General features: G+C 43.5%; 1 protein-coding gene across 8 annotated transcripts in view; it reads right to left on the bottom strand.

Annotated features, from left to right (window-relative positions):
• The window catches only part of LMNTD1 (lamin tail domain containing 1), a 307,951-nt gene that overhangs the window by 64,210 nt on the left and 219,125 nt on the right, over positions 1-24,616 (bottom strand). For all 8 annotated transcript variants that reach the window (XM_048826052.2, XM_075121606.1, XM_048826037.2 and 5 more), the window contains 2 exons: positions 12,970-13,085; positions 920-1,110 (listed from right to left, as the gene is read on the bottom strand). In XM_048826052.2, coding sequence (XP_048682009.2) covers positions 920-1,110; positions 12,970-13,085 — 307 coding nt within the window. The remainder of the gene's footprint in view (positions 1-919; positions 1,111-12,969; positions 13,086-24,616) is intronic.

The raw sequence follows: 24,616 nt of genomic DNA, 5'->3' as shown, positions 1-24,616 counted from the left end.
GCCAGACAAAAACATTTTGATTCAGTTTGACAAACCAAAATGAAATGTTTAGATTCAGGACTGTCAAAACATTTCAGTGGAAATGAAACATCTTAACATTTACAGAATTGGTTGTTCCATGAAAAACTTCAGTATTTCAACTTCTTGTCCCAATTTAGGCTTAAAACTGTGTCAAAATATCAGAATTTCCCCACTGGATAGAAATTCCAATTTTTGACCAGCTCTAGTTATAACTGCATTCACAGAGCCATGCTATTACCCCACACTTGCAGGACTATATTACAGTTCCCTTAACATGATTGTAACATGGCTTGTTCTAGTCACCACAGATAAAAACAAAGAGTGCGATGACATGTCTGGGAACAACTATGTTGTAACTGGATTCCCAAATATGGTTCTAACCGCAGTGCAGAGAGAACATCTGTCGTAATAAAAACCAGGGTTGCCTATGCCTAACCTGCCTTCTTTGGACAAGCCACCTCTTCTTGAATGAATTCTTTCAAGGGTATAGCACAATTCTCTTTGCATTGTTATAACACAACTTGTTCTAGTTTACACAGGCAAAACTAAACCATGTAATAATGTAAACCACAAATATTTTGTAATTTGGATGTAATTGTATTGAAATGGCAGGAAAAAAAGGGACCCAGCTCAGATAAAATAGTAATACTCTCCACAATTTCAAGATGCCACCAGCCACCCCTGTAATCAAAACCAGTTGATTAATCCCACCCACAGCAGGGATACAGGTTGCTTAGTTTGAAAGTTCTAATAGCTGCAGTGCATGTAAGGAAATCACTCCAACCACAGTAAGAAAATCATCATGGGGCACAGTTGAAATATTAGTGAATAAGAGCATATAAAGTGCTGCAATCTTCTGTCCTAAATATGAGTTATAGAAGAGTTTTTGAGGGCTTACCTAAAACTCTCTTTTGTGTAGTCGGATCTGCTCTGGTGGATTTGGCCAGTCTGGGTGCTGCAGAAGCAGGCTGAAGTGATTGTGGTGAGAGTACATTCTCTGAAGGTTGGGGTGATGCATCTGTGATGGAATTTGAGGTAACAGGGGAGTGACCAGAGTTAGGTGCCAAATGGAAATGGGTTGCCTCCGTTCTGTATTAAAAACAGGGAAATTACATTCATTCACAATGGGTCCATGGAAATCCACATTCACTGCTCAGGGCCAGTGTATATATTGTACAACCTCATTTACTTCCAGGGGGCTGGCTGGGATGTAAAGTAGGGCAGAATCTGGTATAGGTACAAGAAACCTCAATATCAACCAATAGAATAACATCCAGCCTGGTCCTCCTTTCAAGATGATTACTACTTGCTGATTATTGTTACAATTATTTCTTTACTTTTATTATCCTCTTTAATGTTGCATAAATTATCCAAAACATCCAGGAAGCACAACCCTCCCATTCAGGGCAATATGCTCATACATCTGACATATCTAGTACACCTTGGGGCCAATTTTGCTGTCACAACCTGACACAGTTCCACTCTCTGGATGGACACCAGTGTGTTGCAATGGGATCCAACCACTGGGTCCTACGTGATTGTCAAGGTTCCTCCCCCACTCTGAACTCTAGGGTACAGATGTGGGGACCTGCATGAAAAAACCCCCTAAGCTTATCTTTACCAGCTTAGGTCAAAACTTCCCCAAGGTACAAAATATTACACCCGTTATCCTTGGAATGGCCGCTACCACCACCAAACTAATACTGGTTACTGGGGAAGAGCTGTTTGGACGCGTCTTTCCCCCCAAAATACTTCCCAAAACCTTGCACCCCACTTCCTGGACAAGGTTTGGTAAAAAGCCTCACCAATTTGCCTAGGTGACTACAGACCCAGACCCTTGGATCTTAAGAACAATGAACAATCCTCCCAACACTTGCACCCCCCCCTTTCCTGGGAAATGTTGGATAAAAAGCCCCACCAATTTGCATAGGTGACCACAGACCCAAACCCTTGGATCTGAGAACAATGAAAAAGCATTCAGTTTTTTACAAGAAGACTTTTAATAAAAATAGCAGTAAATAGAAATAAAGAAATCCCCCCTGTAAAATCAGGATGGTAGATATCTTACAGGGTAATTAGATTCAAAAACATAGAGAACCCCTCTAGGCAAAACCTTAAGTTACAAAAAAGATGCACAGACAGAAATAGTTATTCTATTCAGCACAATGCTTTTCTCAGCCATTTAAAGGAATCATAATCTAACACATACCTAGCTAGATTACTTACTAAAAGTTCTAAGACTCCATTCCTGTTCTGTCTCTGGCAAGAGCAGCACACAGACAGACACAAACCCTTTGTTTGTCTCCCTCCTCCCAGCTTTTGAAAGTATCTTGTCTCCTCATTGGTCATTTTGGTCAGGTGCCAGCGAGGTTACCTTTAGCTTCTTAACCCTTTACAGATGAGAGGAGCTTTCCCCTGGCCAGGAGGGATTTCAAAGGGGTTTACCCTTCCCTTTATATTTATGACACGCCCCCCAAATCTCAGCTAGGGTGAAACACTGGCTGGAATTTCTTCCTGGAGCTCTAGGAAAAACAGAGTTAATAAGACACATGCATCTCTAAATATACTACCAAGTACATAAAGACTAACAATATTTTCCACATCTCAAGGACGATTTTAACCAGTTGACTCTGGGAAACTTTCACAGGAGAGTGCATCAGCCACTTTGTTAGAAGCTCCTGAGATGTGTTGGATGTCGAAATCAAAATCTTGGAGAGCTAAACTCCACCGAAGAAGTTTTTTGTTAGTTTCTTTGACGGTGTGAAGCCACTTCAGTGCAGCATGGTCGGTTTGCAGGTGGAAACGCCGTCCCCAAACATATGGGTGTAGCTTTTCCAGAGCGTAGACAATGGCGTAACATTCTTTTTCAGTGACTGACCAGTTGCTTTCCCTCTCAGACAGTTTTTTGCTGAGAAACACTACAGGGTGGAATTCTTGATCAGGTCCTTTCTGCATTAAAACTGCTCCCACACCATGCTCGGACGCATCTGTGGTTACTAGGAACGGTTTGTCAAAGTCTGGGGCCCTTAGTACAGGGTCAGACATGAGTGTCGCTTTAAGCTTGTTAAAGGCCTTCTGACACTTTCCGGTCCACTGAACAGCATTTGGCTGTTTCTTTTTGGTTAGGTCTGTCAGTGGGGCAGCGATTTGGCTGTAGTGCGGTACAAAGCGTCTGTAATAACCGGCCAAGCCTAAGAAGGATTGAACCTGTTTCTTTGACTTTGGGACAGGCCACTTTTGGATAGCATCCACTTTGGCCTGTAGGGGGCTGATAGTTCCTTGACCCACCTGGTGTCCAAGGTAAGTCACTCTGTTTAGGCCTATTTGACACTTCTTAGCCTTAACAGTTAGTCCTGCCTCCCTTATGCGCTCAAGGACTTTTTGTAGATGTTCCAGGTGGTCTGCCCAGGAATCCGAAAATATGGCCACATCGTCAAGGTAGGCGACTGCATATTCTCCTAATCCCGCTAGGAGACCATCTACAAGTCTTTGGAAAGTGGCGGGTGCATTTCGCAGCCCGAAAGGGAGTACATTAAATTCATACAGCCCGAGATGTGTGATGAAGGCTGACCTTTCCTTGGCAGATTCATCTAGCGGTACCTGCCAGTACCCCTTGGTTAAGTCCAAGGTAGAGATGAACTGGGCCCGTCCCAGTTTCTCTAATAGTTCATCTGTGCGTGGCATGGGATAGTTGTCTGGGCGAGTTACAGCATTTAGCTTACGGTAGTCCACGCAAAAACGTATTTCCCCATCTGGTTTGGGAACTAGAACCACTGGAGATGCCCATGCACTTTCAGAGGGGCGGATTACCCCCATCTGTAACATATCCTGGATCTCCCGTTCTATAGCAGTTTTAGCTTGAGGAGACACCCGGTAAGGTTGGACCCTAATTGGGTGAGCATTACCTGTGTCAATGGAGTGGTATGCCCGTTCAGTCAGTCCTGGGGTGGCTGAGAACGTTGGCGCGTAGCTAGTGCACAGCTCCTGGATCTGCTGTCGCTGCATACGCCCAAGGGTCATGGAGAGGTTCACCTCTTCCACACCACCAGCACATTTCCCTTCGTAGTAAACACCTTCAGGCCACTCAGCGTCGTCTCCTCCCTGGGCTGTAAACTGACAAACCTTTAATTCTCTGGAATAAAAGGGCTTTAGAGAATTAATATGGTACACCTTAGGCTTTCGGTTGGAGGTGGGGAATGCTATGAGATAATTAACAGCTCCCAGGCGCTCCTGGACCATGAATGGCCCTTCCCACGATGCTTCCATTTTATGGGCCTGGAGCGCCTTTAAGACCATGACCTGGTCTCCTACTTTGAAGGAACGCTCTCTGGCATGTTTATCATACCAGGCTTTTTGCTCTTTTTGAGCATCCTGTAAGTTTTCTCTAGCAAGGGCTAAAGAGGTTCGGAGGGTGTTTTGTAGGTTGGTTACAAAGTCCAGAATGCTAGTTCCTGGAGAAGGTGTAAATCCCTCCCATTGCTGCTTCACCAACTGCAATGGCCCCTTAACCTCACGGCCATATACAAGTTCAAATGGGGAAAACCCTAAACTGGGATGTGGTACAGCTCTGTAGGCAAAGAGCAACTGCTGCAACACTAGGTCCCAATCATTGGAGTGCTCATTTACAAATTTACGTATCATGGCCCCCAAAGTTCCATTAAACTTCTCCACCATGCCATTTGTTTGATGGTGGTAAGGAGTGGCAACCAAGTGATTTACCCCATGAGCTTCCCAAAGGTTTTTCATAGTTCCTGCCAGGAAATTAGTCCCTGCATCTGTGAGGATGTCGGAGGGCCAACCTACCCTGGCAAAAATGTCTGCTAGTGCCTGGCACACACTTTTAGCCCTGGTTTTGCTTAGAGCTACTGCTTCTGGCCATCGGGTGGCAAAATCCATGAAAGTCAGTATGTACTGCTTTCCTCTGGGTGTCTTTTTCGGAAAAGGACCCAGAATATCCACAGCTACTCGCTGAAATGGAACTTCAATGATGGGGAGGGGTTGTAGAGGGGCTTTGACCTGGTCTTGGGGTTTTCCCACTCTTTGGCACACCTCACAAGACTGGACATAGGTAGAAACATCCTTGCCCATTCCTTCCCAGTGGAATGACCCCCCCAAACGGTCTTTGGTCCTGTTCACCCCAGCATGGCCACTAGGGTAATCATGGGCTAAGCTCAAGAGCTTGGCCCGGTATTTAGTTGGAACTACCAACTGTCTCTGAGGATGCCAGTCTTCCTGGTGTCCACCAGAAAGAGTTTCCTTGTATAAAAGTCCTCTTTCTACAACAAACCTGGATCGATTAGAAGAGCTGAGAGGCGGTGGGTTGCTCCGTGCCGCCGTCCAAGCTCTCTGGAGGCTTTCATCTGCTTCCTGTTCGGTCTGGAACTGTTCCCTTGATGCTGGAGACATCAGTTCCTCATGGGATTGTGGACTTAGGCTTGGTCCCTCTGGAAGCGATATAGGGGATGGAGCTGTTTCTGTTGACTGTGAACCGCTCTCCGCTGGTGCACTATGTTGGGATTCAGGCTCCGGCTGAGCCTCTTGGGTCGGGTTATCGGCTGCTGCCAGTTCAGGTTCGGTGGGGCCCTCTGTTGTTGAGGTTGCAAGTACTGGATTCAGTGCTGACACGGGGTCTGGTGTTGGTTGTTCGGCTGGTTCCGGTTCTGGGACTGGTTCCGTCTGGGTCTCTGGGACTGGATCCACTACTGCTGTTGCAGACATTGGCCTGGGGTCCGGGTCCATCACCTCTGACTGGGTCCTGATAGAAGTTTCCGGAACAGAGCTAGGCCTCACGGCTTGTTTAGCCTGGCTGCGGGTGACCATTCCCACCCTCTTGGCCTGTTTCACATGATTGGCCAAGTCTTCTCCCAACAGCATGGGGATGGGATAATCATCATAGACTGCAAAAGTCCACATTCCTGACCAGCCCTTGTACTGGACAGGCAACTTGGCTGTAGGCAAATTGAAAGAGTTGGACTTGAAGGGTTGAATCGTCACTTGGATCTCTGGGTTGATTAAATTGGGGTCCACTAAGGAAGCATGGATAGCTGACACTTGTGCTCCGGTGTCCCTCCACGCGGTGACCTTCTTCCCGCCCACACACACAGTTTCCCTCCGCTCCAAGGGTATCTGGGAGGTATCTGGGTCTGTGGACCTCTGGTGTGATTCCGGTGCAATGAACTGTAATCTGTTGGGGTTCTTGGGGCAGTTGGCCTTTACATGCCCCAGCTCATTACATTTAAAACATCGTCCAGCTGATGGGTCACTGGGGCGAGGAGGGTTGCTGGAGAACGGGGTGGTGGGACGATAAGGGGTCTGGAGGGTTCTTTGGGAGGTAGGTGGGGCTTTGGGCGGCCCCCGGTAATAGGGTGTGGTCTGGGGTGGTCCCTTCTGGTCTCCACTCCAACTGCGACCAGTTTTCTTCTTCTCTGCCACCTCCACCCATCTGGCTCCAATCTCTCCTGCCTCGATTACAGTTTTGGGCTTCCCGTCTAGGATGTATCTTTCTATTTCCTCAGGAACACCCTCTAAGAATTGTTCCATTTGCATTAGGAAGGGCAAATTTACTGGAGATTCAACACTTGCTCCTGATATCCAGGCATCCCAATGTTTCACAATGTGGTAGGCATGTCGGGTAAATGACATGTCTGGTTTCCACCTTAGGGCTCTGAACCTCCGACGAGACTGCTCGGGTGTTATCCCCATTCTGACTCTCGCCTTGGATTTAAACAGTTCATACTTGTTCATGTGTTCTTTAGGCATTTCAGCTGCCACCTCAGCTAAGGGTCCACTGAGCTGCGGCCTCAGCTCTACCATGTATTGGTCAGTAGAGATGTTGTACCCAAGGCAGGCCCTTTCAAAGTTTTCTAAGAAGGCCTCAGTATCATCACCTGCCTTGTAGGTGGGGAACTTTCTGGGATGGGAAGTGGTACCTGGAGAAGGATTGCTAGGGTTTGTTGGTATATTCTGCTGGGCCTTTATCCTCTCCACCTCCTCCACATGCTTCCTCTCTTTTTCCTTCTCCTCCTCCACATGCTTCCTCTCTTTTTCCTTCTCCTCCTCCACATGCTTCCTTGCCTCCATTTCCCTCTTGTGGGCAGCCTCCTGTACCTCCTTCTCCAGCCGCATGAGTTCTATCTGTCTTTCATGTTCCCTTTGTCTTTCCTCAGCCTGAAATTTGGCTAATTCCAGCTGTAGTCGAGCTGAGGATTTGGTCATTCTAACCTCTCTGTTTTTAACTAACTTTACACCTGAGGTTTAGAAATAAACAAACAAAACTTGGCTGTAAAATTTTGCTGTGCTGCAATAGAATACCTATTCTCTGATAGTGATTGTCAGCCTACAGAAAAAGACAATTCCCTTGTCTCTGCTCTGGGCCCAAATTAAAGCAAAAAACCTCCAACTGCTTGGAAACCTGCTTACCCAGCCCAAAGAAAAAGCAAATGGGTAGAACACACACCCCCTATTTACTTTTAGGAAGAAAAGAAAAAAAAACCTCTGGATTGGAAGATTTCCCTGCAGGAGTTAAGTACCCTGCCTCCAGGCAAAAAAAACCTGCAATTCACAAGATAATCCCCTTTTGTCTCTGCTTGGCCACAAAGCAGAGAGAAACCAAGCTGCTTTCAGTTTCAAAGCTGCTTTCTGGACTTTCTTTCCAAAGAAAAAAAAAATTTTCCTTTTTAAAATCTGTATTTCTAGTTCAAAAAATCTCAACTGGATCTCAAATGATTTCAGGTTAATCCCACCACTGTGCCACCATGTCAAGGTTCCTCCCCCACTCTGAACTCTAGGGTACAGATGTGGGGACCTGCATGAAAAAACCCCCTAAGCTTATCTTTACCAGCTTAGGTCAAAACTTCCCCAAGGTACAAAATATTACACCCGTTATCCTTGGAATGGCCGCTACCACCACCAAACTAATACTGGTTACTGGGGAAGAGCTGTTTGGACGCGTCTTTCCCCCCAAAATACTTCCCAAAACCTTGCACCCCACTTCCTGGACAAGGTTTGGTAAAAAGCCTCACCAATTTGCCTAGGTGACTACAGACCCAGACCCTTGGATCTTAAGAACAATGAACAATCCTCCCAACACTTGCACCCCCCCCTTTCCTGGGAAATGTTGGATAAAAAGCCCCACCAATTTGCATAGGTGACCACAGACCCAAACCCTTGGATCTGAGAACAATGAAAAAGCATTCAGTTTTTTACAAGAAGACTTTTAATAAAAATAGCAGTAAATAGAAATAAAGAAATCCCCCCTGTAAAATCAGGATGGTAGATATCTTACAGGGTAATTAGATTCAAAAACATAGAGAACCCCTCTAGGCAAAACCTTAAGTTACAAAAAAGATGCACAGACAGAAATAGTTATTCTATTCAGCACAATGCTTTTCTCAGCCATTTAAAGGAATCATAATCTAACACATACCTAGCTAGATTACTTACTAAAAGTTCTAAGACTCCATTCCTGTTCTGTCTCTGGCAAGAGCAGCACACAGACAGACACAAACCCTTTGTTTGTCTCCCTCCTCCCAGCTTTTGAAAGTATCTTGTCTCCTCATTGGTCATTTTGGTCAGGTGCCAGCGAGGTTACCTTTAGCTTCTTAACCCTTTACAGGTGAGAGGAGCTTTCCCCTGGCCAGGAGGGATTTCAAAGGGGTTTACCCTTCCCTTTATATTTATGACAGTGATGCTAAGCTCCTGGGGTCTGGGTAGTGTGCCTAGTTCTGGGTCTCTCAGGCATACTGCCAGGTGCAGAGTGTGTGTTTGACACCCTTCTTGGGCAGCAGTACCCCGGGGTCCTCCTGCCTAGACCCTAGAACTACTTCCATAGCCCTCCTGAGCCCCAAGTCACTTAGGATATCTCTACACTGCAATAAAAAAAACTGCAATGAGTCTCAGAGCCCAGGTCAATTGACTTTGGCTCATAGCGTTTTGTCTGAGGGGCTAAAAATTGTAATGTAGACATTGAGACTTGGGCTGGACCCCAGGTTCTGAGACCCAGGCCCCACACCAGTTTCAGAGCCCGGGCTCCAGTCCAAGCCCAAACATTTACACTGCAATTTTTAACCCCACAAGCCCAAGACAGCTGATCTTGGCCAGCTGTGGCCATACCATACGGATATTTTATTGCAGTGTAGATGTACCTATAGACACTTTCCCCTCCAGAATGGTAATGGGAGCTCTGGTTTCTACTTAACCCCTTCAGGGACACCATGGTAGTAAAGCAAGGAAGTAGGCTTAGCAAAGGAATTTCTTAAACACACACACTTTACTCTTAAAAAGCACAAAAGAGTTATGGATCCATGGAAAACAACAGCTCCTAGTCACAATCCCCCCCAATCTCATCTACCTCCTTTTGGTTTTGGTCCAAATCCTTAGGGGAAGCTAAATCCATTCTGGCTCCACTCCTCCTTTTGGGTCATCTGTTTCTGGCCGTGAAAGGACTTCCTTTGTTTAGGAAGCAGATATCTTTAAAAAAGACTATCACCATTTTGTAAGGTGGAGAAACTGCAGCTCTCCTAAGCATGGATTTAGACAGGGAGGGGAGAAGGATGGATTACAGCTCCTTCCCTCCAGGCAGATTTTTGTGTAGTGTCTCCATTCAAAGTCATTGGCCCTGCCAGCAGCAATCTCATTGTTTCACAAGGGCAGAGCCATTCACTGCTGATCTCCTTTCATTGCTCTGTCACACTTTTCCAGACATAGCTTCCCAACCTCATGTCAAGTTCCTGCTATATAATGGGTGATCTCATTCACAATGATGGTTACAGTTACAAACAATGTCCATAAACCAAGTTGCAGAGTAACAGCCGCGTTAGTCTGTATTCGCAAAAAGAAAAGGAGGATTTGTGGCACCTTAGAGACTAACCAATTTATTTGAGCATAAGCTTTCGTGAGCTACGTGGAATTCTTATCTGGACAATCACATATTCCCAATATTCTCACACTCCTCTCACATACATTGGAGTAAATCAGGAGTTCTCACAGTTTTGTTTGACCCAAAATAATGTTTTTTGATTTGCTGAAATTTTTCATATTTGTTTCAACTTTGGTTCAACCCAAACTGATCCCCCCCAAATTTTTCGTAACTGCCAGCAAACTGAAAAACCAGTTATTTGCCCACCTCTAATTGGGATGCCAAAGAGGGTGCAGGGAAGAAAGGAAGTGAGGGAAGGTAGGGAGCATTTTACACTAACCTAATAGCTGGTGTAAGGTGTACATCCATTTTGTGAAGCCCAGGCAAAAACTATCCCTCTCTGAGGCACACTCTGATGCTCCTCCTGAGGCAGTGCTGCTCCGCACCACCCTTTAGGCAGAGCTGTAACACAGCTACCATCTAGCCCTAAGTTTCAACATTTAGCACAGCAATATATACAGCAGGGATGAGTCAGCACATGCCCTTGTGCACCTCTCCCAAAGAAACAATCCGCTTAAAGACAATGGGAAAAATTCTCTTCTTGTTTCTGCAAGTGTAAATCCTGAGTAACTCCACTGCCATCAGCAGGTTACACCAGATTTACACCAATGTAACAGACAGCAGAATTTGTTTAAGTAGCTCTAGGAACCATGTGACATTCCAACACATAGATGTTTCAAAACAAATATCTCAATTTGAAATCTTACCGTACGGTAGCATCTGTTGAAAACTACACAGGAAGAAAAAAGTGTGTGTGTATAAATAGCCCAATGAAAACCTTTTTGATCCTGCCAACCCAGCTGAGGCTGATGTGATGTGACTCGAGCTTTCAGGCTACAGTTTCAGGAAAAGGGTTGCCCTTCCCTAAATGGGAAACCATCTGGGTTTCATTTGGCTGGAAGTTGATACACTTGCCCAGGCCATTTGTTTTATAAACACCACCTGCAGATGTATAAAACTGAAGAGTTTCAAAGTGAAATTAATTATCTACTGTCTATATCTCAGCAATATTGGTGTAAATCCAAAGTAATTCCAATAACTTCAGAAAGGTTACTCAGGGGCTTGCACAGGTGCAACTGAAAGAAGAATTTGGCCCAGAAGACTTGCTCACAGAAAACTTGCTCCAAGACAGACAACCCTTCTTATTCTGCTAGCTAGTAAAGAAACCTCTGTGGCAGTGAATACCATCCACAGGGCTGAGACATAACAGTATTAGGCTTAGAACCATATAATGGAATCCTCTGTCCAGACAAAGCTTCTCTGGTTTTACTACTGGATTAAGTGGGAGGATATTAAAATATCCATCATGCTCCATCAGCGCTTAAGATGTAGAATGTGCTGACTGACTCTACTATAGTGTACTCTAAATCAGGGGAGGGCAAACTTTTTGGCCTGAGGGCCACACTGGGTTTTGGAAATTGTATAGTTAGAGCGTGCCCTGGCCCCCACCCCCATCTGCCCCCACCCCCTGCTTCTCGCCCCCTGACGGCCGCCCCCCACCCCCGGGACTCCTGCCCCATCCAACACCCCCATCTCCCTGTCCCCTGATCACCCCCGGAACCCCCGTCCCTGACTGCCCCCCGCCACCCCATCTAATCCCTCCTCTCATTCCTGAGGGCCCCTCTGGGACCCCTGCCCCATCCAACCACCCGCTCTCTCTGTTCCCTGACCGCCCCTGGATCCCCTACCTGCCCCCCACTGCCCCATCTAACCATCCCTTCTCCCTGTCCCCTGACTGCCCCTCGCCACCGCATCCACCCCCTGCCTCCTTCCTGACTGCCCCCCTGGAACTCCTGCCCCCATTCAACCCCCCTGTTCCCCGCCCTCTGACCACCCCAACCCCTATCCACACCCCCACCCCCTGACCACCACCCCGAACTCCCCTTCCCTCTATCCACCCCCACCCCCTCTTACTGCACTGCCTGGAGCACCGGTGACTGGCGGCGCTGCAGCCGTGCCGCCCAGCTGGAGCCAGCCACGCAGCACAGAGCACTGGGTCAGGCCGGGCTCTGCAGCTGCGCTGCCCCAGGAGCTCGCAGCCCCACCGCCCAGAGCATTGCGCCAGCGATGCAATGAGCTGAGGCTGCAGGGGAGGGGGAACAGCAGGGGAGGGGCTGTGGGTAGCCTCCTGTGCTAGGAGCTCAGGGGCTGGGCAAGAGAGTCCTGCGGGCTGCCGTAGTTTGCCCACCTCTGCTCTAAATAAACAAACAGCACGCTGGGACGAAAGCAATCTGTCAGGCAGCCAAGATGTGTATTGTTCAGAATTTTTCATTACTCCTCCCCAAAAGAGAAGAATTATTGAGGAAACACCTGCAGCCTGATGTTTTCTTAACTGAGAAAGAAGGGGGAAACTGAGGCAGTAGCAAGGCCTAAAGTCAGACTGGGTAAGCCCTGCTACAGGACTTAAATCAAATTTTTGGATCTGGCCAGTCCAGAAGTTTGGGGAATGTTTAGATCCAGATGCAAAGTCTGTCTCACAGGCTCATATGTACTCTTGAAATAAAAATGCACCAAAGGTAACCAAAAGTAGATAGAAAAGGAGTACTTGTGGCACCTTAGAGACTAACCAATGTATTTGAGCATGAGCTTTCGTGAGCTACAGCTCACTTCATCGGATGCAAAAGTAGATAGTAGCTGATGTCCAGATCCTCAAAGGTAGGAGGCTTAGGCAAAATATAAGTGACAGAGATAAGTTTTAGGGAAGTTAATCAAGGGACATGTGTGCATTTACACTCCTACACTTCTAGTGGTTCCTCATATAACAATGTAAACAAGTGCTATATCATCTGGCATTTCTTTAAATAAATGGTGTCACTACAACTATGCCATTCTGTCCCCTGACAATTCAGCCTCTGATATCTGTGGCACTTTTATGAAGGACTAAGAGCTATGATGATGGTCATGCTCTTTGGTTACCATACAAGTCACTAAAACCTGGGGCTGCAGTTACAAAGAAGGTTTAAAAAGTTTTGTTCAACAAAACTGGAGTATATGTAGTCATTAAATAGCCCTTGCTTAGTTAATGTTCCTACCCTTTTTCTCCTCCAAACGTGCTTTTAAGTGAACTGATCTCATTTTGCAGGGAAAGATTTTTCTCCTCAACAGCCTCCAGTGCTTTCATCTTGGCTAGAAGAAGCTCTTGTAATTCCTGAGAAAGAAAAAGCAGGAAATCAGGCAGTGAATATATTTGAAGTTGGTGGTTCAGTTATATAGATATATAATGCCCTCACATATGAAATCATAAATATCTTAAATGTATCCCAACACAATATGATCCTTATATTTAGCCTTCCAACCTAAAGGATTCCCAAATGTTTTACAAACATAGCTATCTGATCTACATTTATAAATTGTACACAAGGATGCCTTTCTCTACCACTGAAATGAAATACTTAATGGGGTGGTTCATTTACTCATTAAGTCTTAAATTCAGCCGTTCGCAATCAGTCTCCAAAGCATTAGTGTTCATTACTTAGATTCTATTTAATTTTGCATTTTAAGTAGCGGCTGGATCATTTTATAATCAATAACAACAGCTGTAGTTAAACATGATGCATGAAAGGTAAAAGTATCATATTTCAGAGTATACGCTGATTACTTCAGCAGTCAGGAGGGAAGTACTTACACACACACACACAAAGCTAGCAGTATGTACATTTAAAAAAAAAACCTTCCAAAATAAAACTCACCATTGCACATACAATTTGCCCCATGGGGAGAGGATGAGGGAACAAACCAGAGAGGACAGAGGTTAGACACATCACTAGGGGCCACCAAATGAAATTAATGGATAGCAGGTTTAAAACAAATAAAAGGAAGTTCTTCTTCACTCAGTGCACAGTCAACCTGTGGAACTCCTTGCCTGAGGACGTTGTGAAGGCTAGGATTATAGCAGGATTTAAAAGAGAACTGGATAAATTCATGGAGGTTAAGTCCATTAATGGCTATTAGCCAGGATGGGTAAGGAATGGTGTCCCTAGCCTCTGTTTGTCAGAGGGTGGAGATGGATGGCAGGAGAGAGATCACTTAATTATTACCTGTTAGGTTCACTCCCTCTGGGACACCTGGCATTGGCCACTGTCGGTAGACAGGATACTGGGCTGGATGGACCTTTGGTCTGACCCAGTATGGCCGTTCTTATGTTTTTATGTTCTTAATGTCCTATGGGAAGCTGCTAACATACGACAGTGATGAGAGCAGTATAAGAACTTCTATAGAATAGAATAGATACACCCCATGCGCAGCATTGCACAACTGGACCAGTGCATTATAGAAGATTTTTTTCCATGTGTTACTAAATTATGTGTTGGTCACTTCTGGAGAAGGATATGTGCCAATGATCTTACTGGGTAATGCAAATTCTATCTATCTGAAATCTCTTTTCTTAGTTTTCGTTTTGCACTGAAAACAAATTGAGCCAGGCATGCTTGGGAGAGTATTCTGCAGCCCCTGAACAGAGGTAAGAGCATTGTGCTTCCCCTGCATGGCGGGAAGCTCTGGGAGCACACTGTGGACAGGCAGGCTTTATACCATGCCCAGTGCAGTCCAGTGCCTATCAGGCACAACTGACCCCTATGGTACTGTGTCAGCCTGAAAATATAACATTCAACACACTTTGACCTACAGTGGTGGTCACTGGGAGCCAACATTTATCAAGAGTTACCAGAAAGCTCCCTGTGAATGGGGGGAGAGGAGGTATTAGAGAAGGAGAGAGGGGAGGTACTGAGACACATCAGGGAAGTGGGAGAAGAGGATTGAGGAAACTGGCCTCTGGCTGGGAAGGAAGATCCCAGTGGTTCCAAAAGTTCCCGGGGCCATTCCAGCCCCTCTGGGTCCCACTCCGGGCTCCCCAGCCTGATCCTAGGCCCTGTGGTGGCCCCTCTGGGTCCTGTTCTCACCTCCGCTCCCATCCCCAGGTATGTGCAAGTTTGCAGAGGGACAGAGACCCCACACTATTTCCATTGCAGGAGCATTAGATCCCCTTTTCCCTGGTTCCACCACCAAAGCTGAGATACAGGAGAGTGTGTACCATGATCATAGTTGCTAGTCTAGACAGGGGATAATGGTCTAGAATTGCGTTACACTAATGGAATCACTTCCTTAGTTCAAGTGGTAGAGGTCTGTACTTAGGTGCAGAAGGCCCTGGTAGGTGACCAGCGGTAGGGATCATTGCACAGTATTTCCTTGTACTTAGTATAGGAAATAACTGTGGCATTTCAACTACCACTGTGCAGGAACTATGAGCAAATGTTGATTTTTTTATTGTCAGTATTTATTTTAGAGTGAAAATACCTTCCAAATGTCTGTAACACTGACAGTAACTGATTGACTTGTGAAAGTCAATTAAGTAAGGTGTGATGATGACGTGCTAGAGGCTCTGTATTAAGTTTGTACACACAGTATAGGAATAATGAGAAACCATGTTTAGTTCCTCTAATAATCATGAATTCTTGACACATGATCCCATTAGTAATACTTTTAGGACCCACCATACCCAGAACTTTTTCACTTAAAAAAGCTGATATTCAAGAACATGATAGTTGCATCATTTCTGAGAAAAATCTGAAATTGCACTAGCTTGTATTGCTGCTGTTAGAAATTATGGGTTGGTTTCTCTTCATACCCTGGAGTAAATAAGGAGTAGTAATATTGAGATTTATTGAGTTCCACCACAGCAAAATCAGTATATGTCGGAAGAATCAGGCCCTGTGAATGCACAGTTAAATTTACCTAAATTTGGTAGATCTAGCTTTGCAATGTACAATATTTTGAAAATAAACAAGAACTCAGTAATAAAACTGACCTTTGACCAGTGTTGGGGACTAATAGTGCAAGTTTGATAACATAAAATCCAAAACCACCACAATAAACAGAATTAGTTGGGGTTAAAAATATTAGAAACACCAAACACAGAATCCTTCGTCATAGAAACAAGCACAAGGAATAAACTAAATACTGTAATCTAACTCATAAATACTGTCCAGGGGTCATGAATTTCATGTCTAAGGTCAATTTATCAAGCTACTCTAAAGAAAGTTCTGATGGGAATGATGCCATTTATGATCTAATTAAAAAATAGCCTATTATTCATACTTATCTTAGTCGTTCAGATCAACAACATTGAGTTAACCGGGGTAGCCTTAGGAAGAGTCAGCCCTGGGAATGTTTCCATTTTTTTCATTGCCGAAGGGTTTTTCCATCACTCCTCCCTCAACAGAATGAGAGCATGTCCGCAAAGAACCTTCCCCTACACTGCAACTGCCAGGGCACACTCCTCTTCCTGTAGGAGGAGGAGTCCTGGGCCACCTCTGGCTCAGCTTTCAAGATTTAACAAGTAAGCCCTGTTCACAGTATTCGCTATTGCGGGAACGTTTGAAACTTTCAAACCAGCTTTGCACTGCTGGCAGTTGGATTTCTCTGCTGATGGCTGACTTTCACAGAACGATGTATTTCCAATTCTATTTACAAGTATTTTACAAAGAAGTAGACTATGTGGCTCGTGCAAAGGTATTAATTTAGTAAAAAGGCCACGAAGTGTTCTATCTGTGTCCATCGGTGCTGGAACTAGGAGTGCTGGGGCTTGAAGTGGTTTACCTCATATACAGGGTTCATATACAATGGCTCTCAGCACCCCCACTATACAAACTGTTCCAGCAATACCATCATCCTCCCTGTTACTCAGATCTGTATCCTGAATCATAGAATATTAGGGTTGGAAGAGACCTCAGGAGGTCATCTAGTCCAACCCCCTGCTCAAAGCAGGACCTACACCAACTAAATGAAGATCATCTTTGGCTATGTCTACTCTTATGGGGACATGTAGAGTACAGGCACTATACGTATAGCTACACATAACAGTGAAAGTCTCTTGCAATGGGTAGGGTAGGGAAGAAAGACTCCAGCAGCAGGGAGGAAGCAGGACACTACACTGCTAAAAACAGCAGAATACAGTGGGAGGCACTGCTTGAGTGTGTAGAGAAATCATGTTGGGTATATATCCTGGAGGTTCATGCATTTCAGGCACTCTACTTTCCTAAGCAATGCCTTTCCGGCTACACTTCTATTTACACCTGTGTGAGCTGGGCATGCAGTGCTGTACTCTACATGCTGGCATAAGTGTAGATGTAACCGTAGACTCCACCATGTCCCCAGCCCTACACATTTAGGCCACTTCCAATTCTTTCCACTTTCTCTATAACATTTGTATGATCTTGTGGGGGGTTTTTTCTGTCTAAACAGCTGAAACTGTTTTCCAGACCCTTATCCCTCTTCTCGATTACTGCAATATCACTCACTGTTGGCCTACCTAATACCATTATCAGCCCCATCAAGTCCATACAAAACTCTGCTACTTAGATCAGCTTCTTTGATCATCACTCTGACCCTGTCACCACCAAGTGCAAATTGCTTCTGGACTCCTCCTTTTACAAGATTTTTGTCCTCCTTTTTCTAATCCTTCAGAACTCTGCCTCTCCATGCTCCTACGCTCTTCTCTCCTATTGTGTGGTTAGTCTCAACCTATTTGACCATCTCTCTTCCTTTGCAGCCACAGCAGGGAATGTGCTATTTTTATATAACATTGAATTTAAAAAAACCCAAACTTTATATGCTTTATCCTTCTCCTCTCCCCTCAGCTATTGCTAATCTTCTCAGATTGTAATGTTTTTGGGGCAGGAAGTGCACAACACATTGTTAGCCTATTGGAATAGAAATAAATAAATAAATAGAAGTACCTACCCAGAACCCTAGGGGCTAGGCAATCATTACAAATTCATGTTAGCTCAAAATGACATCCTCACCTAACAAAGTAAATGTCTCCCATGCCATCTACTCCTGGACCCTAATCAATCCCCAAAGGAAAAGCCTGGTAAACCTTCCAGTGGAATTAAAAGTTACCAAATCCAGTTTCTGTTAGCCCAGGCCTGTTGCCCAACCCATGTAAATAAGGAAGAGGTTAACTCAAACACCTAAATTGATAACCACAGCACCAGAATCACACTCAGAATCAGGTGGTCTCTAAGCACCTGATCCAAAGCCTGCTGAAGTCAATACAAGTCCTTCCACTGACTTAAGGTAAAATGGGTTATGTAATAGATGTTTAACTGTTATTAAACATTAAAATACTGCATATATAATTTGTAAAAAAGGCATGGAGCAGTTTAACCAGTACTTGGAAGATGGAAACCATTTTTCTCAAGAAAAATATATGTGATAAAAATTTATTCTGGTAAATATTTTAATTCCATTATGTGGTGCTAGAGTACATTATATGCTACCTAAAATTTCACAGAGATTTTTTAAAAGCTGACTGCCTATGAGAAACTACCTCTTAGGCATACCATATTTAAGACAATCAAGGATCTCAGTATCGGGAAGTGGCACATAGGTAAAGATGTAACTAACCTTCCATTATGGGATCAATTTGGACTACAGCTGGTGAGAAATTTTTCATGGAAAGTTTTCTACTGGAAAATGTTATTTTTGAGAAAACCATTTTTTGTGTGTGTGAAATTGTGATGAACTTCCTGCAAAATCAAAAAATGTTTGTTTAGCAACATTTGGTTTTAGGAAATTTCAAAATTTCCTTTGAAATGCAAATTTTCATTTAAAATGTATCTTTTTTATTTGTATATATTTGTCTAAATTATTCCATGACATGTCAATAGTAGTAGTACATAATTACATGTCATGTGACATGTCATGTCATAATATGAAATGGTATTCTGTGTTACTACTGACATAATTTGAGATATTTGTCATATATACATATTATGTAGATTCATGTGACATATTATGTAATAGTCTATATATCCATTAATTTATTTTATTGTTGTATTTTTTATTTGCATTTTTAAAATCATTAAGAACAGCTGCTACCTAATACAAATTGAAACATCTTACCACATTTTGTAGCTCAAAGTGTCACCTGTTTGTGTTGTAAGGAAACAGTTTGACAATTTGACACTTTCAACAAGAAAATAAGAGAAAGGGTCAAACTGTTTCCTTACAACACAATCAGGAGACATCTTGATCCAGAACATAAGATAATGTGTTTCAATCTTTACAAAGTAGAAGCTGCCCTTAATTTTTTTTAATAAAATAAAAATAAAAAAGTAGACTAGAACAGACTACTTGGACTATATCATGTCACTAGACTATATCACTAGAACAGACTACTTGGACATAATTTCATGACATGTCACTAGTAGTCATAGAATCGTGGGACTGGAAGGGACCTCGAGAGGTCATCTAGTCCAGTCCCCTGCACTCAAGGCAGGACTAAGTATTATCTAGACCATCCCTGACAGGTGTTTGTCTAACCTGCTCTTAAAAATCTCCAATGACGGAGAGTCGACAAACTCCCTAGGCAATTTATTCCAGTGCTTAACCACCCTGACAGTTAGGAAGTTTTTCCTAATGTCCAGCCTAATGCATAAGATGACATCACATCATGACAAGTAATGTAATGTAAAATAATAAAAATACTAAAATGGAAAACCAATAACTATTAGAATAAAAATATGAAAGTTCAAAAACTTTCCCCAAACAAAAGTTTCAATTTTTTTTTCAGAATGTTCATTTCACAGGAAATTTTTAAATATTTGGTTTTGCTCTGATTTAGAATAAAAACAAATTCTGAAATGACAACAATTCTCTTGAAACGGAAATTCTGAGTTTTGACTGACTTTAATTTTTATACCCTCCTTTCCCTAACTTTGCCAAAGTTTAATCAATTTTCCTGAAATTTTACAAGAGTGATTTTATGCCAGGGTGGGATTATTTAGGAAATTTGAGGCAAGTCAGACTAGATACTTAGGAGCCATGAGAATTCAGATGACAAATTGTATCATTTCATGAACAGTTTCAAAGTTTTTGACTTGTATTATCATAAAAATGGCCTCGCCTAGAAACTCCAAGTTTGATTTTATCCGATGGCCTGACTTTAACTTATCTGACCACAAGCTTCCTGAACATAGTCAAATATTCTGATGCTATATCTTCTGCCCTGCTCTGTTCACTTTCCACCACTCCAAGTAGCTCAAAGGCTACTTGAAAGCTACCTTGAAGAGTCAGCTAACAATTCCTCTTACATGGGGGAATTTCCAAGCTGTATACAGCTGGTGTAGGCAGCTCTATACCATAACAGCTGCAGCTGTATCCACTTTTGAGGAAGCACAAAATTGGCCTGGAGAGATTCTGCAACAAGCATAGCTTGGCACACACAAGGATCTGTTCCTTGAAATTACTTGATAAGATTTATGTGAACTTCAGAATGGCTGCACAGTTCTTTTCAGATATTACAATCAAGGCCTTACACAATCTACTGCACAACAATGTAGAACTCAAATCTTCAGCAAGGATCCCTTGTTTCTGCAGCTCTCCTCTGCAATGCCCTGGAAATTCTGTGGCAGCTTCAGTTAAATTTAAAAAAATAAGGGATTTGTTGACTTAAATGTGACGATGGACAATACAAGTAGTACAGTGTTCCTTGTGTCATTTATTTGTAAATAAAATATGAATTTAGTTGTTCTGCTCTTAAATAAGCATTTTCCGTGTGTGCTGCAGATTTTCATAATCACAGCACATAACTACATTCTTTAATGGACCAGGACATAAGCAGTTTGGCCTAGTGGTCACAGCTGGGCTGAGGCCTGCCCACCAGGGACAGTAGTCACCAGGCAGGAGCTGAAGGTATTGCAAGAGCGAGGTTCCATAAGCAGGAGTTAGGGTCAGAGTGAGGCCAGGGTCAAAGACCAGAGATCAGAGGCAGTACCAGGTTAGAATCAAGGCAGGAATCAGAGTCAGAGTCAGGCTGGAAATCAAGCAGAATCTGGCCTTTCAACAAGCCGAAGTCTGGATGGTTACCCAAATAAATTCCTAGGCCAATCCCTGGGGTAAAATAGGGGGCTTGGCCAATCAGAAGGTTACAGGGTATCGTGACTCTGAGTCTCTTGGGTGGCACTTCTTGCAGCACCTACTCTCCATAGTGCTCCCTCGATGTGGCTTTGTATGGTTGTCCAGTGGCACTGTGGGAATATCAGCTGTCCCAGGCTCTGCAGACCTGGATTCTAGGCTGTGAGTCCTTACACATTCTAGTAGCTACATGGCCAGGCAAAAGGTTCTGTCCTCATCTATAGTTGCAGAAGGGCATTCTTGAGTGGGAGGTAGGGGACAGAGTGCACGGTCCTCATTTGGTGTGGTTACATCTCCAGCCTGAAGAGCAGCACATACATCCAGAAACCTCACACATAAATTATTACTGCTTAGAAAAGAAATAAATTGTGTTGGAGGATGGGGAGAGATCTGTGCAGGTGGTAACTGCTAGTTAGAACAGATATGATGGTAATGCTGATTTTGCTGTATATCACTCAGTGTATGCTATTTTTGTGGAACATTTTTAAAGGGGCAGAATTTGACACCTTCCTTGCAATTTATATGTTAAACCTCAGAATTCAGTACATTTTATTGAAATCTTCCAAGGAACAAATGGTCTGAATGTGAACAGAAAATTTCCCAAAGTTCAGTAGTGTTTAGATTCACAAGGGCTGGTTCAGAGCCACTGCTACAAAAGATTAATACAAAAGTTTGGGTTTTTTTTAAAGCCACTTTCCTCTTCTTACTTTTTATTTAATTATTATAATAATTATTATATTCTGAGAATGTGATTTAGTTCCATATTGTCTGAAAAGGACAGCAGAGGGCAGATGTGATCTTATAACAAATGAGATCTGACATAGAAGACAAAATTTTCCAGAATATAAGCTTTGGGTCATAGAGCTCCTAATTTAGCAGAAGTTCACACCCTTCTCAGAAATGTCTTTAATTGGACCCAGTAAATAGTATATGCTCAAATGCTTTGCTCAATTGAGGCCTTAAATAGGAAGACAAGGGGCAGTTGGTGCTTTATGGAACAAGAGGGGTGCTGAATATATATTGTCTTATTGTTAATCTTGCAGAGCACACATGGAATTTTCTAAGATTTGGGTGAACTTTCTCATTAGAGGGTTGCTGAGGTAACTCCAGAATGCAGATCCAGCATTGCTGTAACTTAGTGCAAATCCTGATGTTTCTGAGGCAAAGTGTGGTGTTTACCTATGGCTAAGAAAGAAATTATGTTTGGGGACCTGCAAATCCAAAAGTGCCTCTTGGAGACATGAAGTTGGAAGATTCATTTCACCTTTCCTCCGTTTAGTATTTTAGATAATGATAAGGACCAGCTGGTGTTTTAGTGCAGTGTATTCTAGAGGGAGCAGCAGTGGATGCTTTAGTTAAGGTTGCATTTCTAACCTCCTGTTTTCCGTCACTTGCAACTTTCTCAAACCTTTGCCTTTAGAGCTCAATTATTATTATTATCACCTCAATCTGCCTTTTCTTTATTTGCATAATGGCACCCAAAATTTTATAAATAATATTGCATTAGAAACCTGTAAAGTTAGTAACCTTTTGGCACACGTTTTATTCCATTTACAGGTATTTGGGCCAAATTCTGGCATACACATATATGAGCAGCAGAAGGAAGATGGTTGTTCATATTCCAGCTCTTTTAAAAGTACAGTTGAAAGCCCATTATATAAGTTTGATATGACAGAAACAAAAGAAGGGCTTAATGAGCCACTGCCAAAGACTCAGGGAATATGATCGACATACATCTGCACATATACATATGTGGATAGCAAACCCCAACAATGAGCCTGGCGCACAGCTCCATGCAAAATGTATTCCTATTCCAACAGGAAATGAGTTACGCAAGACCCTCCCCTTTGGGCCTCTTCACAGCTAGGTCTTGGATGAATATTAATGCTCTAATGCACTGTGTTCATACACAGGTCTGGAGAGAATTAATGCTGGTGGGGTTTTTTTCCACTTGCTGTCCAAAATCTGGCTTCTTTCCCTTTAATGAGTACTCTCTTGTTACGGGAAATATATTTTTGCTTGGTACACATCAAATGTATTCAGCTATAGATCTTTACCAGGTTGATTTTTTTCTATTCTATTTTATTTTTTGCTCCAATGGAAACATTCTTTTGGTGAAGGTTCACTCATTTATCAGGTAGTCCCAGCATTGCTTCTTTTGGGCCTGGTTCTATTTCCACTGACTTCAGTGGGAGCAGTATGAAAATGGAAGCATCACCTGGTTGGACTGAAGTGGAAAGAAAGCAAAGGCATGGCACTTTCTTCAATTTCTCCTTCCTCTCCCAATGAGCTCCAGCCTTTAGTGCTCTCCATCCGGCTTTCAAAGAGGAAAAACTTACATGATCATTGCTGCTCTCAGTTCCAGCACTTGGGAAGCTAAGAGATCAAAATATACAGTGGGTATCCCGTGTGGCTAGTCTTTGCATGTCCCTTGTAGTGTCTCTGTTATCACCCAGTGTTTAAATCCAAGCTTGCAAACCCCTCTCGAGGATAATCCTGACTCAAGTAGTTCCACTGATGTCAGTTGTAAGTCACATGAACAAGGAGTGTAGAATTGGATTGGTTAATCTGGAATGTTGTTTCATTCAGGGTTCACACTAATTTTTATGTAAAATAGTTTGGTAACAGCAGGACTTCAAGTTGCTCCTTAGTTGTGGTACTTATGGCAGTGGATGGTCAACAGTTATTTGAAAGCCTCTTCTCTGCACCCTCGCTAACAGGTAGGATTGAAAGTTTGGGCTGCTGACATTTTGATAGGCAATGGTGCCCTATCAGCACCAAACAGCCTTGGAAAGATGCAGTCCAACCACACCAGGAAGTTTTTACAAGGGTATTTCTTTGGGTTTAACCCTAAAAAGAGACTTTTTATTATTTTGAACAGAAAACGAACAACAAAATCTTGTTATGAACCACCTACAGACACAAGCCATTACATAGAGCAATTACAAAATAAAGGCTGGAATAAAACTGCATAAAAACTCTTGAGTTCAGGCTCTGAAGTCAGCTTGAGCCCTAGGCACAACGTCAAAGCACTGTCTACGCAGCTACTTTTAGAGCACTAGCAAGAGCCCAGCTAGCCTGTCTGTCAACCCGGGCTGGGAGGCTCACTGCTGCAGCCTGTGTAGACATATCCCTAAAGGCCCCACGGAGATCAGGGCCCCATTTTGCTAGGCGCTGGAGAAACACACAGTAAGAGACAGTCTCTGCCCAGAAAATCCTACAACCTAAAGAGACAAAGCCTCCAAGGAGTGACCAGTGAAGGAGAGGCACAGAAAGGTGGGGTGGCTTGCCCGATATCAGTGGCAGAACCCGGAATAGAACCATCTCCTAACTCCTAGTCCAGTCCCTACCCACTAGACCATTATGCCTTCCTAGGTATAAGGCTGTGTTGTGGGTTTTTCTTCCTTGCATCAAAAAAACATTATTAACTGGAGCATTAAGATTACAGCATGGAGCATTGTGCTAAATATTTGCTCTGGTGGAATCTAATGCTCATTTAGCCATCCAACAGTTGGAAACGTTTTCAAAAGGGCCTCAGAAAGGTCACTACAATTGAGCTGAGCACACAATTTTATGTGCAAAACTATTTGCATAAACAAAATCTGGTTTGCGTAAACAAATCTGGGAGTTCCACAGCCACCCACTTTGAATACACGCATACGCTTTTTCATGTGCAATTCAGTTTTCCAATGTCACACAAAGTGAAGCCATTGGGTTCTACTCCCAACTCTGCCACTGACATGTTGTGTCACTTAGGGAACATTT

Source organism: Caretta caretta, chromosome 1, assembly GCF_965140235.1.
Source record: "Caretta caretta isolate rCarCar2 chromosome 1, rCarCar1.hap1, whole genome shotgun sequence".
NCBI classification, from domain to species: domain Eukaryota; kingdom Metazoa; phylum Chordata; order Testudines; family Cheloniidae; genus Caretta; species Caretta caretta.
This window is presented reverse-complemented; position numbering and strand designations above follow the sequence as displayed.